Source organism: Stomoxys calcitrans, chromosome 5, assembly GCF_963082655.1.
Source record: "Stomoxys calcitrans chromosome 5, idStoCalc2.1, whole genome shotgun sequence".
Taxonomy (NCBI): Eukaryota; Metazoa; Arthropoda; class Insecta; order Diptera; family Muscidae; genus Stomoxys; species Stomoxys calcitrans.
The window spans coordinates 88,182,057-88,197,115 of NC_081556.1; the positions used below are offsets into that span (position 1 = coordinate 88,182,057).

A 15,059-nucleotide genomic window follows, 5' to 3' on the forward strand; every position below is an offset into this window, starting at 1 on the left:
CGGTCCTTAGAGACTGGATAAACCATATGCTAAGGAACAGGTGGTTAAATTGTGTGTCCAATGGCATAAATATAAGGGAGAAAGTGGTACAGGGCACGGGGGCATTTTATCGCCACTCCTATGGGTGACCACCATAAATAACCTATTACAGATGCTGACTGAGGAGGAATTTGAACCCGTCTGCTACGCAGACGATGTTATAATACGTCTAAGAGGTAAGGATCCAAACGAGCTATGCAGAAGGGCCGAAAGGGTCTTGCATGAGGCATATGACTGGGCTAGACCCAAAGGTCTCAATGTTAACCCAGAGAAGACTGAAATATGCCTGTTAACGAGGAAGACGAAGTTGGGCGAATTTAACGCACCACGTTTTCTCAATAAGACGATTTCGATATCTGACAAGGTCAAATGCTTGGGTGTGGTCTTGGACAGGAAACTGAATTGGAAGTATCACACTCAGGAGCGTACTGAGAAGGCTCACAAATGTTGGGCATTATGTAGACGGGCCGTAGGCTCGAAATGGGACCGGAATCCGAGGATAGTCCACTGGCTCTACAGGAGCGTGATTAGACCAATACTTACTTACAAATCAATAGTTTCAGAGAACATGTTGTCTTGGCATAGGCGGAGCGATGAGGACCACGCCCACTAGGGCACTGGAGACTATTCTAGATTTTCGACCCATTGATATACAGATTAAGTGCGAGGCAGCCACTGCGGCTATGAGACTTAAGGCGATGTGAGAAAGGATTGAGGATGGAAGCATCTCATACCATCGCGGGATAATCGAGGCGACGATAGGAACCCTGGAAGGAAGGGAAGAGATTTCCGATCGGATACCTGAAATGAACCTTGAAGTCGAGTGCGAGGCACTGCTGCCATGGACACAGTCATGGATTGAATGAACCCTAGTATTGCCGGCTGGAAGATCATGTTACACGGATGGTACAAAGCTAGAGGACAGAATGGGCCTGGGGGTCTACATTAAGAATCCAGGGACTGATATCTGTTTTAGACTGCGAATTCTTAATTTAAAATTTTCTTTTTAGAGGTTGCTCTATAGTTTTTAGAGCGCACAACAAGCCGATTACTGGCTTAGGTGTATGTCCATAGTGGCATGGGTCAGATTAATATCTGCATAAACTTGAAACGGACAACAGTCGGCGATAAGTGAGAAATTATTGGAATATTCTTGGACAAATTTCCAATATCAGCCATAGAAACTGATCTCTCGATTTGACTTCATGAACCTTTGGAGCAATTATTATCCAATTTAGTTAGAATTTTGACCGTAGAGTTTCAACTTCCAGAAGGCACCCAAATTATGAACTAATATGGCTGCAATATATACAGATAACCCGTTGTGACTTCTAGAGGGGCAAGGATTTTCTTGTGACTCTTGACATTACTGATAAATTTCATAGAAATCGCTTCTGATTTTGATATAGATCCAATATATATCTCTCGATTTCTAGAGCCATTGCTAGCACATTTATTAATCAATCTTCCCAAAATTTTATGACTGTTGAGATTTGTTTACATTTTATCAAAATCGTTTCAGATTAGTTTTAAGCTTCCATATACATTGCCGTATTTGTACTTATAGAGCCGAAGTTGTTAAAATTGTTAACACATTTGCTCGATTTGTGGATTGTTTTATAATCCATCTGAAAACCTCCACCAAAGTCCATCAACAACGGTTCAGACATGGATATAGCCCCCAATTTTCTCTTGTGGGGAAGGTGTAGGGCATTGGATAGTCGGCACCGCACGACTTTTGCCTTTCCTTACTTGTTACACCCTCCACCATAGGATGGGGGTATACTAGGGTTGCCCAAAAAGTAATTTCGGATTTTTTATAAGAAAGTAAATGCATTTTTAATAAAACTTAGAATGAACTTTAATCAAATATACTTTTTTACACTTTTTTTCTAAAGCAAGCTAAAAGTAACAGCTGATAACTGACAGAAGAAAGAATGCAATTACAGAGTCACAAGCTGTGAAAAAATTTGTCAACGCCGACTATATGAAAAATCCACAATTACTTTTTGGGCAACCCAATAATTTCGTCATTCTGTTTGTAACACCTCGAAATATGCGTCTGAGACTCCATAAAGAATATATAGTCTTGATCGTCATTTTAAGTCGATCTAGCCATGTCCATCTGTCTGCCTGTCCGTCCGTCCGTTTGTCCGTCCGTTTGTCCGTCCGTCTGTCCGTCTGTCTGTCAAAAGCACGCTAACTTTCGAACGAGTAAAGCTTGCAGCTTGAAATATTGCACAAATACTTTTTATTAGCGTAGGTCGGTTGTAAATGGGCCTAATCGGTCCATGTTTTGACATAGCTGCCATATAAACCGATCTGGGGTCTTGACTTCTTGAGCCTCTAGAGGGCGCAATTCTCATCCGATTTGACTGAAATTTTGCACATGGTGTTTTGGTATCACTTTCAACAAATGCGCTAGGTATGGTTCGAATCGGTCCATGTTTTGATATAGCTGCCATGTAAACCGATCTTGGGTCTTGACTTCTTGAGCCTCTAGAGGGCGCAATTCTTATCCGATTTGACTGAAATTTTGCACGTAGTGTTTCCAACAACTGTGTTGAGCCATTAGAGCGCGCAATTCTCATCCGATTTGGCTGAAATTTTGCATGAGGTGTTTTGTTATGACTTCCAATAACTGTGCTAAGTATGACGCAAATCGGTATATAACCCCATATCTGTGGTCTTGACTTCTTGAGCCTCTAGAGGGCGCAATTCTCATCCGATTTAGCAGAAATTTTATACAACGGTTTCGCTCATGACTTTCAACATACGTGTCTAATATGGCCTAAATCGATCAATAGCTTAATACAGCTCCCATATAAACCGATCTCCCGATTTTGCCTCATGAGCCCCTACTAGGCTCAATAATGAATTCTACAATGTTCTGCATTCATTTTTGGTCCGAATCCTACCATAACTTGATATAGCTCCAATAGCATAACAGTTCTTATTCAATATTCTTTGCTTGCCTAAAAAGAGATAGCGCGCAAAGAACTCGGCAAATGTGATCCATGATGGAGGGTATATAAGATTCGGCCCGGCCGAACTTAGCACGCTCTTACATGTTTTATTTTTATATCAGACCAAGGGCACAAGGCAGTTCTCTGGTTATGCCACCTTTGTACCCCCTTGTGAGGTGCTATACGGGTATGCTTTATTGTATCCTCTGAAAAATTAAAAATATTTTTCTTACTTTTCTTGGGGTTTGCTGTAAATAACAAATTTAAATGTAATTTAATGTCTCTTTGGTCATAAAGAGATTTGAACTACAGACTTTTCTAGATTTGTAGAATATTAAATATTTTTTTTACTACCTGCCGGCGGATAAAGGCAAAATTTTTATCTTGGCAATTTAAGTTCCTGTACAAATTAATTCATTTGAAAATTCCCCAAATTGCAAGCTAGGCATTTGTTCGCTAATAAATCAATTGTGCGAATAACACTGACATACCAAGAGGATTTTGGACTTTTGACATTTGATTAGGAGCGTAAATATTCTTTGAATGACAATGGCGAATGGTCAACATTTGTATATGTTTACCAGTACACTAAGGAAAGACTAAAATGGTGTGGAAAAAAAACTTGGAGATAACTATGGTTGCAACAAGTTAAAGCTAACTAAGTTCGACTGGGCCGATTCTTATATACCCTCCACCATTTATATACCCTCTGTCATTTGTATACCCTCCACCATTTATATACCCTCCACCTCATTTGTCAAGTTTTTTGCCCGGTATCTCTTTGTGAGCAAACATAGGATAATGGATAAGTATTGCTATGCTATTGGAGCTATATCGTGTTATGGTCTAATTCTGGTCATACTTGGATTGGATGACGGAGATCATAGTATGCAAGGTCATTGTGCAAAGTTTCAGCCAAATCGGATAAGAATTGCCCCCTATAGGGGCTCGCGAAGTTACTTCGGGAGATCGGTTTATATGGAAGCCATATCAAGTTATAAAACGATTCAACCGTATTAGAAAATATCAGCCATATCCGACAAGAACTGTGAGCTCTAGGAGCCCAAGAAGTAAAATTGAGAGATCGGCCATACTTGGCACGTTGTTGGAGGAAGATGAAGAACTCCAACGGGTCAATTCGGTGCGTAAAACAGGCTGCCATGGGATTGAGCAAATACGTCCTATTTAGGTGGTGTTATGGTGGTGGAGTGGCCCCATACACATTTTTCCCGAATATTGATATCAGATTCGTGCTTTTCTTCCAAAGACCTTTCATTTGAGGCCCATATTGGTATGGTCGTAAAATTGTCCTGTTTGGGGGTGCTTTTTGGGAAGGGGCGGCATCCCAAACACTTGATCTCACATTTAGATGTCAGATTCGTATTCTACACTCAAACACCTTTCATTTGAGCCCCATATTGCCATGGTCGTTATATATGTCAGTGACTTGGCTCTAAAAATATCTACTCTAAAATACCTCTTAATTGAGCACCATATTGCCATGGTCAGAAAATACGTCCTATTTAGGTGCTGTTATGGGGGTGGGGTGGCCCCATACACATTTTTTTCCGAATATTGATATCAGATTCGTGCTTTACTTCCAAAGTCTTTTCATTCATAAACTAATTCGGATAAGAATTGCGCCCTCTATAGGCTCAAGAAGTCAAGATCAGATACCAAAACATAATCCGATATGGTCTATTTACAATTCCAACTGACCTATTCTAAAAGGAACCATTTGTGCAATCCTTCGAAAGTAAGCTTGCTTTCACCGGACTGACATACAGACGGATGGACGGGCATAGCTAGATCGACGTGTCATGACGACCATGTCTACATACACTTTGCGGGGCCTTAGACCAATAATTCGATGTGGTATAAACAGACTTAAGGCGATGGGAGAATAGATTGAGGATGGGAGCAGCTCATACCATCGCGGTATAATCGAGGCGACGATAGGAAGCCTGGAAGGAAGGGAAGAGATTTCCGATCGGATATCTGAAATGAACTTTGAAGTCTAGTGCGAGGCACTGCTGCCATCGGCACAGTCTTGGATTGACGGAAACCTAGTATTGTCATTTGGAAGATCATGTTACACGGATGGATCAAAGCTCCAGGACAGAGTGGGCCTGGGGGACTACATTGAGAACCCAGGAACTGAGATCTCTTTTAGACTGCTTGACCATAATACGATCCTGTAGGCGGAAATTCGGGCGATCATGAAATGCGTGAGGTGGTGTGGTGCTAACGCGAGAACGTGGAGTGTGAACATCTTTATCGACAGTAAAATTGCCATAAGGGCAATAACAACCAGGACGGTAAGGTCACGAACAGTCTAGCAGTGTAAAAAGGAGATTAACGCCTTCTCTAAGGATGGCAAAATTCGCATTGTTTGGGTGCCGGGCCATAACGAAGCAAGGGGAAGTGAAAGGGCAGACGATTTGGCGGTGAAGGCAAGAGGATTGCCGTCAATAAACTTGGTTAACCCGAAGGCTTTTGGGTTGACGCAGACCGAGTGCGCATGCAACAACAGCGAAACAGTCGGTAGGGCGGCGAAAATCATAATGGGGGATCCAGATTGTGAGAAGACGAGCCTATTACTGAAAGAATGTAAGATGGAGGTCAGTATAGCAATTGGTATCCTAACGAGACACATAGGACTACGAGCTCTCTAATGTAAAATCGATGGGGCAAGTGATAGCATGTGGGGAAGATGATGAGACGTTGGAGCATTTCCTTTGTCATTGCCCGGCTTACGCGTCTAACAGATACCGGCACTTAGGTGGAGATACAATACCAGATATGAACCAACTTAGGGGAGTGGCATTGAAGACAATTAGGAATTTCATAAGCAGCACTTTTTTATACCCACCACCGAAGGATGGGGGTATATTCATTTTGTCATTCCGTTTGCAACACATCGAAATATCCATTTCCGACCCTATAAAGTATATATATTCTTGATCAGCGTAATAATCTAAGACGATCTAGACATGTCCGTCCGTCTGTCCGTCTGTCTGTTGAAATCACTCTACAGCCTTTAAAAATAGAGATATTAAGCGTAAACTTTGCCCAGATTCTTTTTTTGTCCATACGCAGGTTAAGTTCGAAGATGGGCTATATCTATATATATATATATATATATATATATAGACCGATCGGCCGATTTAGGGTCTTAGACCCATAAAAGCCACATTTATTATCCGATTTTGGTGAAATTTGGGACAGTGAGTTGTGTTGGGCCCTTCGACATCCTCCGTCAACTCAGATCGGTCTAGATTTGGATATAGCTGCCATATAGACCGATCTCTCGATTTAAGGTCTTAGGCCCATAAAAGCCACATTTATTATCCGATTTTGCTGAAATTTGGGACAGTGAGTTGTCTTAGGCCCTTCGACATCCTCCGTCAATATGGCTCAGATCGGTTCAGATTTGGATATAGCTGCCATATAGACCGATCTTCAAATTTAGGGTCTTAGGCCCATAAAAGCCACATTTATTATCCGATTTTGCTATTATTTGAGACAGTGAGTTGTGTTAGGCTCTACAACGTCCTTCGTTAATTTGGCTTAGATCGGTTCACATTTGGATATAGCTGCCATATAGACCGATCCTCCGATTTAGGGTCATATGCCCATAAAAGCTATATTTATTATGCGATTTGGCTGAAATTTGGGACATTGCGTTGTTTTAGGCCCTCCGACGTCCTCCATGAATTTGGCTCAGATCGGTCCAGATTTGGATATAGCTACCATATAGACCGATCCTCCGATTTGGGGTCTTAGGTCCATAAAACACGCATTTATAGTCCGATGTCGCCGAAATTTGGGACAGTGAGTTAAGTTAAGCCCCTTCACATACTTCTGCATTATCGCACTGATCGGTCTAGATTTGGATAAAGCTGCCATATAGACCGATCTCTCGGTTTTAGGTTTTGGGGCCATAAAAAGCGCATTTATTGTCCGATGTTGCCGAAATTTGGGACAAAGAGTTAAGTTAAGCCCCTCCACATATTTGTGTTTGTTTGAGGTTACTTTATAATTTTTAGACCGCACAACAATACAATATCTGCACCCTCCTTTTAACCTAACGTTACCTTACCTATAAACAGAATGACCAAGTTAGTATAACGCCCATTCAATGGTGGATGGGGGTTATACTAACCGTAAAAAGTGGTACCTGACTAAAGTTGTTGCTTAATGATAAAAGACCTCCTCTTCAAGGCTGAGTCCAAAGGGAGTGTCTTACTATTGTACATCATTTCGTTGCAGAGAAGCTTTTCAGTACTAAATGTTGCCAATGAGAAGATGATCACAGATGCAACAAGTTTTTGAAGTGCCAGGATTCGAACTTACAGGTTTTGCGTCACAGGCGAAAAGGAGCCTTGCGGTAAGACTTTCCCTAGAATAATCTTGGAAATTGTTATTGGTACTGAACAGCTATTTGTCATTCATTTTTTTCTCAGTGTACATTTACTTGTCATGTGTGTTTTACTGCTATAAGCTGCTGTTGTCTGTGCTAGGCGTAATGAATTTCTGGTGGACTTCGGGGACTTATTATAGTGGATTTCCAAAGTAAACAATTGGCCTAGTGATGTTTGCCGTCCTACCCTGCTTTCGTCTGTACATTGGTTCGTCTATCTTTCGATCTGGCTGTCCGTCCGTCTTTGGGTTAGTCAACCCATTCATTTACTAGCACTTAGCTGGTCTGGTCCCACACATATTTATTGTTGGCTACTTGCCGTATTTATGGTTTTTATTTTTATTTTGGGGGTCTGGCCCGCTACCATGGAGGAGCCTCCGAAAAAAGTGTCAGTCATCCCAAATAGAAATAAATGAATATGCATAAGTACGTCATAATAGACATAAATACTTGCTTGGGCACCTACATAGTATACGTATGTATGTCGAAGAAGAAGACCTGCTGCTGTTCGACACACATGCTTATGAGTGATATGATTATTATGGATTTTTGTATATAATCCATAATGGATATGCCATATGAAAATGTGCCTCTAAGCGCAAATGTATCCATGAATAAGTGTGTATGTGTGTGTGTGTGTGTGGAAAATGGGTCCATTGTGTTTTACTTTGCCTTGTGTCCGTATCCGTGTGTTATATGATTGTGAAAGTAATACCAGAGAGAGAGAGGAAAAAAAGCACGCTTACCTCCATCAACCAGATCCAAACAGTTTAGTTTTGTCACTAATTCGGAACGGGAAATACCTCCAAGTCCAAGTGCAATTACTTGAACATTCTTGCCATTCATTCTGGCTAACGTGGGTTAAGGATATAGGAAAGCAACTCTAACGTTGTTCCTTGCATTGTAAATTCTCTTTTGTGTGTTAAGTGAGAGATAAAAGAAAACAGAAAATCAATTCATCATGGCCAGCTCCAGTATTATGGTAATAAAGAAAAAAACTATTTTGTTGTACACTTATAAAACAATAATTCATTGATCAATTGTTATTGAATGAAAATATTGCATATGCGTGAGAGTGTGTGTATGGGATAAGATTTTATAGTGTCGATATGAACCAATTTGTGTTTAAAGTTTTTATAACTAAAAAAGTGTTTTTCCTACCTGTATAAAAAACCATGGGTAACAGTTTAATGTTGTATCTGTGCGAACTGAAAAGTATGTTCTTCATAGGTTTAATGGTAAACTGCTTGTTGGCCAATGAGGAAGCTCCTACAATGTCCATTAAAATCAGTGCATCAACCTTCGAATCAGGCGTAGTATTGCACTGTCGCTTTGTTTTTGAAGTGCCGTCCACCAGACCACAATGCATGAAGCATTTTGAACCCACTAACTTTTGCCAATGGTTCTCTTGCAGGTGTATAGAACAAGCGTTGTCTTTTCGTATTTTCTCTAATGTTGGAGTTGAGCTTCAAATTCCCTTCCAGCGTTCAGTAAATGGATCGTTCCCTCTTTCCAAGGACACAGGTGCTACCGTTGGTGCCTAGTATCTCCTGCTGAAAAGAAACATCTTCCATCTTTGATGGATTAGCAGCGCCTAGACCACTTTCGGCCGCAAACTCCGCTATATATGTAAAGCTTCTGGAAGTATGTTTTAAACCGGGAAACTTTCTGCCAACTGTAGTAACCCCGTCATCAGCCGTCTGACGAGACGAATATTTATTGCTTTGGAACTTGTAAGGCTTCACTTTGACCTCGTTTTTCAATAAATGTTGCATGCTTTTAAGGAATTTCACACCCCCTCCTTACCAAGTGACGAAACGCGTCATGGTTGGTGTGGTGTATCTCCTGTGGCTTTCATTTTTCCATTGTATAAAATTTTCGATCATTAAGCTCATCTCGAAAGAGAAATTAACACATTTCCGGTGTTGTACTTTTTTTTTTTATCACCACCATGGTGTTTGTCAACGCTGCCACTATAACTATCTATGGTGCGATACACAAACATTTTGTTCACATTGAGGTGCTTGAGTTCGACAACAATAGCTCGCTGTGATTTTCCAGCCAAATATAACCCAAATACTTTATGAAGCAAGTAAAACTGCGTTAAGTTCTGCCGAGCCGAATCTTATATACCCTCTACCATGGCTCGCATTTGACACGTTCTTTGAATGCCGTTTTTATATACTCCACCACAAGATGGGGGTATACAAATTTCGTCATTCTGTTTGTAACAATCCGAAATATGCGTCTAAGACCCCTCGAAGTACATATATTCTTGATCACCGTGACATTTTAACTCGAACTAGCCATGTCCGCCCGCCTGTCCGCCCGCCTGTCCGCCCGCCTGTCCGCCCGCCTGTCCGCCCGCCTGTCCGCCCGCCTGTCCGCCCGCCTGTCCGCCCGCCTGTCCGCCCGCCTGTCCGCCCGCCTGTCCGTCCGTTTGTCCGTCTGTCCGTCCGTCCGTCTGTCCGTCTGTCTGTCCGTCCGTCCGTCTGTCTGTCGAAAGCACGCTAACTTTTGAAGGAGTAAAGCTAGCTGCTTGAAATTTTGCAAAAATACTTCCTATTAGTGTAGGTTGGGATTGCAAATGGGCCATATCGGTCCATGTTTTGATTCAGCTGCCATATAAACCGATCTTGAATCTTGACTTATTGAGCCTCTAGAGGGCGTAATTCTCGTCTGATTTGACTGAAATTTTGCACGTAGTATTTTGATATCACTTCCAACAACTCTGCTAAGTATGGTTTAAATCGGCTCATAACCTAATATAGCTGCCATATAAACCGATCTTGGGTCTTGACTCCTTGAGCTTTAGAAGTCGCAATTCTTATCCTATTTAGCTGTAATTTTGCACGTGGTGTTTTGTTATCTCTTCCAACATTTGTGCGAAGTGTGGTCCAAATCGGTCCATAATCTGATATGGCTGCCATTTAAACTGATCTGGGATCTTGACTTCTTGAGCCTCTGGAGAGCGCAATTCTCATCCGATTTGGCACAAGTTTTGTACAACGCCTTCTCTCATGGCCTTCAACATACGTGTGCAATATGGTCGGAATCGATATATAGCTTGATACAGCTCCCATATAAACCGATCTCCCGTTTTTTGCTTCTTGAGCCCCGAATCGGACTCCGTCTGTCCGTCCGTCCGTCTGTCTGTCGAAAGCACGCTAACTTTCGAAGGAGTATAGCTAGTCGCTTGAAATTTTGCACGAATACTTCTTATTAGTGTAGGTCAGTTGGGAATATAAATGGGCCATATCGGTAGATGTTTCGAAATAGCTGCCATATAAACCGATCTTGGATCTTGACTTCTTGAGTAGCTTGAGGGTGCAGTTCTTATACGATTTGGCTGAAATTTGTTATGATTTCCAACAACTGTGCAAAGTTTGGTTCAAATCGGTCTATAACATGGTATAGCTGCCATATAAACCGATGTGGGATCTTGACTTATTGAGTCTATAGAAAACAAAATTCTTATAAGATTTGGCTAAAATTTTTCATGCGGTGTTTTGTTATGATTTCCAGCAACTGTGCCAAGTGTGGGTGAAATTGGGGCATAATGATGAAGCTGTCATATAAACTGATCTGGGGTCTTGCCTTCTTGAGCCTTCAGTAGGCGCAAATCCTATCCGATTTAGCTGAAATTTTGCATGGCGTGTTCCGTTATGACTTTCAACAACTGTGCCAAGTATGGTTCAAATCGATTCATAAACTGATATAGCTGCCATATAAACCGATCTTGGATCTTGACTTCTTGAACCTCTAGAGGTCGCAATTATTATCCGATTTGCCTGAAATTTTGTACGAGGGATCCTCTCATGACCATTAACATACGTGTTTATTATGGTCTGAATCGGTCTATAGCCCGATGCAGCTCCCATATAAATCGATCTCTCTATTTTACTTCTTGAGCCCCCAAAGGACGCAATTCTTGTTCGAATTGGCTGACATTTTACACAGGTCTCCAACATATAATGTAATTGTGATCCAATCCGGACCATATCTTGATATCGCTCTAATAGCAGAGGAAATCTTTTCTTATATCATTTTTTTTTGCCTAAGAAGATATGCCGGGAAAAGAACTCGACAAATGCGCTCCATGGTGGAGGGTATATAAGATTCGGCCCGGCCGAACTTAACACGCTTTTACTTGTTATATATAAGATGGTACAAATCGGTACATATTTCGATATAGCTGCTATGGCGCATAAGATATGCAGTTTTCACCGGATTTTAACGAAAAGTGGTTTACATATATACCCGAAGTGGTGGGTACTCAAAGTTCGGCCCGCCCGAACTTAACGACCTTTTACTTGTTTTCATTGGATCGTTCCCACTAGGTTCTTGGCACCAAATTTATGTAAATAAATATTTATATGTTGAGGCTACTATTGAAGTACAAACAAAAAGTCGCATAAATCGGTTCATGTATATCTGATGTATCTCGGATATAGTGCAAAATATTGGGACCCTTCCTCTTCGGTTTAGGTCATATGAGCTCCACTGACCAAATCGTCATCCTGACTTTGAATTTGCTACCACCCAGAATATCTATCGAATAGTGTTAGCGAGCTTAATATGAAACAGATAGGACTCACTGATGTAAAAGGAGTTTAATGAATGTTCGAAAATTTCGTATAAAATGAGTTTGTTTCGTATAAAAGGCGGATTCGCGAGTGAATCGGTTACCAGTCCCCTGTTAAATGTGCCAATGTTGTACTACTGAATTTTGAAGAGGGATCTCAAGTGCATAGGCAGTTAGGTGGTTAGAATCTGTTTATGGATGTTGGATTTGAATTTTTAGCCGAAATTCAACAAGGAAAGACCTGACGAATTAAATGCCTTTTAATCATATCCATGCACTCCATGATAAATCCTATGGTGGCATGTATGGAAGTTCCTCATAATGACTACTTTCCAGTTTGATGCATTCATGTTAGATTCGGAAGAAGAACAAGCTCTTCTCCGCTTGTCCGTCACTTTTTTTTTGTTTTAACAGTGCGAAGATCGCATTTGTTACCCAATTATAAAGAAATTGCCCATATAACACTTTTTAAACCCAAATAGGAGTGCTATGGATTTTGGCAAAAACCGCTCGATTCATAATTATGAGGAGTTACTACAATATTCAACTAATTTGAACAAAATTTGGTATGCAATATCGGTTCAAAGTCTTCTTTTTCTCATCTTTTGATCTGATTTAGAGACCCACACCTTCTTACTTTGACTCCTACACTTTCTCTCTTTGGAGTATCTCAATGGACCAAATTGAACTCATGGTAAACTCAACCTTAACCTTAGGATGATACTAAATTTTATATAGATGTACCTTCATATAGGCATTATGACAGGTAGTTTTCTTTGTATACGCATGAGAAATAAGCATAAACGACGTATTACATATGTTTTTTATTTTCAGAAAAATATTTTTCATTTTATATGCAACTGCTTTGCTAAAATTTCCCATTCATCTTAATCCGTTTTGTAATGCTTGAGTTTCTGTTTTGTTTTCACATACCTGTTGAATGTTTATTAAAATGTACTAGAAAATCTCTCATATCTATACCCTGCCGCCCCCTATCTTAACGAATTTAAGTGACCCTCAACTCATGCATTTACAAGAAATGTTTTTTTTTGTAGGTTTTTGTGGTGTTGCTCTTGCTATTGACAGCAAACAGCAATAAATTTTTATTCAATTCATATGTAAGACGTAACAACGTCTACATCTGCTACATGCATACAAATATGTTATGCTAGGTAACACAGAGAACAGGCTGGCGGATAAATGGACGGACGGACGGACATTTCAAAATGTATTTTAAGTGATGTACAACCATATTTATTCATACACCATGCATGTATGACATAAATATTTATTGTCTATTTCTGCACATTGACCACACAGCAGAGAGAGAGTATCGACAAATACATTAACACAGCGACCTAGGAAAAATATGAAACAACTATAAAAGTGTTTTTAAGGAGAAACAACAAAAACACATGTATGAAAATTAATGAAAACAAAAAACTAAACAACAACAAAAACACTTGAGTACCCTCGCCTAGCTACAGAAATTTGCTGACATGTGTCTCTGCTTATTTCGTTTCGAACATAACAACAAAGAAACAAAATGTTAAACAACAATAGGCAATAGCAACAGCCGCAAAGGCAGGGAGCACGCTTTACCCAAGTAATAAATTTCAATGCCGGGCAGTGCCAAAGAGGTTTGTTCATATGAGACAAACACATTGGCAAAGTGTTTCACTCACCGTATGAGTAACATGAATTAAAGGCAGTAAATATTAGTCATACGCACAGAGGTATTACGCACAGAGTCAAGCTCATAGTTTAGCATGCAAGCCATTGATGTTGAACGCTTGAGTCAAACTCCCGGCAAGGATATAAGAAAAATGTAAATCAATGATTATCGCCTCCTAGTTCTGGCTACACTTTTGAGGTATTTTCCTTAAGTAAGCAGCCTTGTATGTTGGTTGGGTTGAAAAGAGGGTGCGGTTATTAATCCGCCCCATTACACTATGGACATACACCTAAACCAGTAATAGGCTTGTTTTGCGCTCAAAATACTAATGATGGAGGCCACCGTGACGCAGTAGTTAGCATGTCCGTCATTAAACTGAGATTAAAAATCGTTTTTTTAATGTCAATTTTGAAGACGTCTTTGGAGTTCTGGCAGCTGCCAACTGTAGAAGCATCGTTAGATTCGATTACATGGTTACAATATTAGGGCCATAGTCTGAGGGGTGGGAAATTCCACACCAGAGTGATGGTGTTTGGTCTGTTGAGCAACAACCCAAAAGGCAAGGGTATTTTGCTATATCCGAGCACATATTAAAACTTGTGGTCAAATACCCAGAGGGAACAGCCTACTCCAAGATCCCATCAAACTGGCATATATACGTATCGTTACGATATGAGACATAAATGAATGGTGTTTAAGGGAAGAGCGCGAGTCTGATATAAAAATTAGATACCAAGCGTCAGGGTACCCGCCCTAAACCAAAAATCAACAAGACTCCAAAATTAAACAAGTAAAAGCGCGATAAGTTCGGTCGTGCCTAACTTTGGATACCCACCACCATGAATAAATTTACTATCCTCTTTTATAACAACTTCACTATCAAATCCAAAACCAGTAAGGAAGGACAAAAGTTTTAATACCCTGTACCACAGTAGTGGTGTGGTATTATGATATGCAACTGGGGGCTGGTATGGATCATAGTTCATTCAGGTCCCGAGAACTCTTATACAAGTTACAATTTCAGCGAAGGCGGGCTACAAATCCGCTTTTTATGGCATTAAGACCCTTAATTGGAAGATCGGTCTATATGACAGCTATATCTAAATATAATCTAATCTGAACCACAAGCTGGTCGGATGACGGGAGTTTTAATACAAGTCACTGTGTCAAATTCCAGCCAAATCGCGTAAACCGATCTTGGATTTTGATTTCTTGAGCCAATAGAGCGCGCAATTCTCATCCGATTTGGCTGAAATTTTGCATGAGGTGTTTTGTTATGACTTTCAATAACTGTGCTAAGTAGGGCGCAAATCGGTGCATAACCTGATATAGCTGCCATATAAACCGATCTGGCAATTCTCATCCAATTTA

General features: G+C 40.5%; 2 protein-coding genes across 3 annotated transcripts in view; one reads left to right on the top strand and one right to left on the bottom strand.

The window, feature by feature from the left end:
- LOC106088751 (uncharacterized) overlaps positions 1-15,059 on the bottom strand; it is a 63,260-nt gene that overhangs the window by 44,885 nt on the left and 3,316 nt on the right. Inside the window, exon 1 of one of the 2 annotated variants that reach the window (XM_059369361.1) lies at positions 8,175-8,255. The exons of the other annotated variant lie outside the window; for it this stretch is intronic. The gene's annotated coding sequence lies outside the window, so the exon portion shown is untranslated. Of the gene's footprint in view, positions 1-8,174; positions 8,256-15,059 lie in introns of those variants that run through there. 2 annotated transcript variants of the gene reach the window in all.
- LOC106088755 (troponin C) overlaps positions 8,214-15,059 on the top strand; it is a 31,341-nt gene continuing 24,495 nt past the window's right edge. Inside the window, exon 1 of the mRNA XM_013254424.2 lies at positions 8,214-8,410. Coding sequence (XP_013109878.1) covers positions 8,390-8,410 — 21 coding nt within the window. The 5' untranslated portion in view covers positions 8,214-8,389. The remainder of the gene's footprint in view (positions 8,411-15,059) is intronic.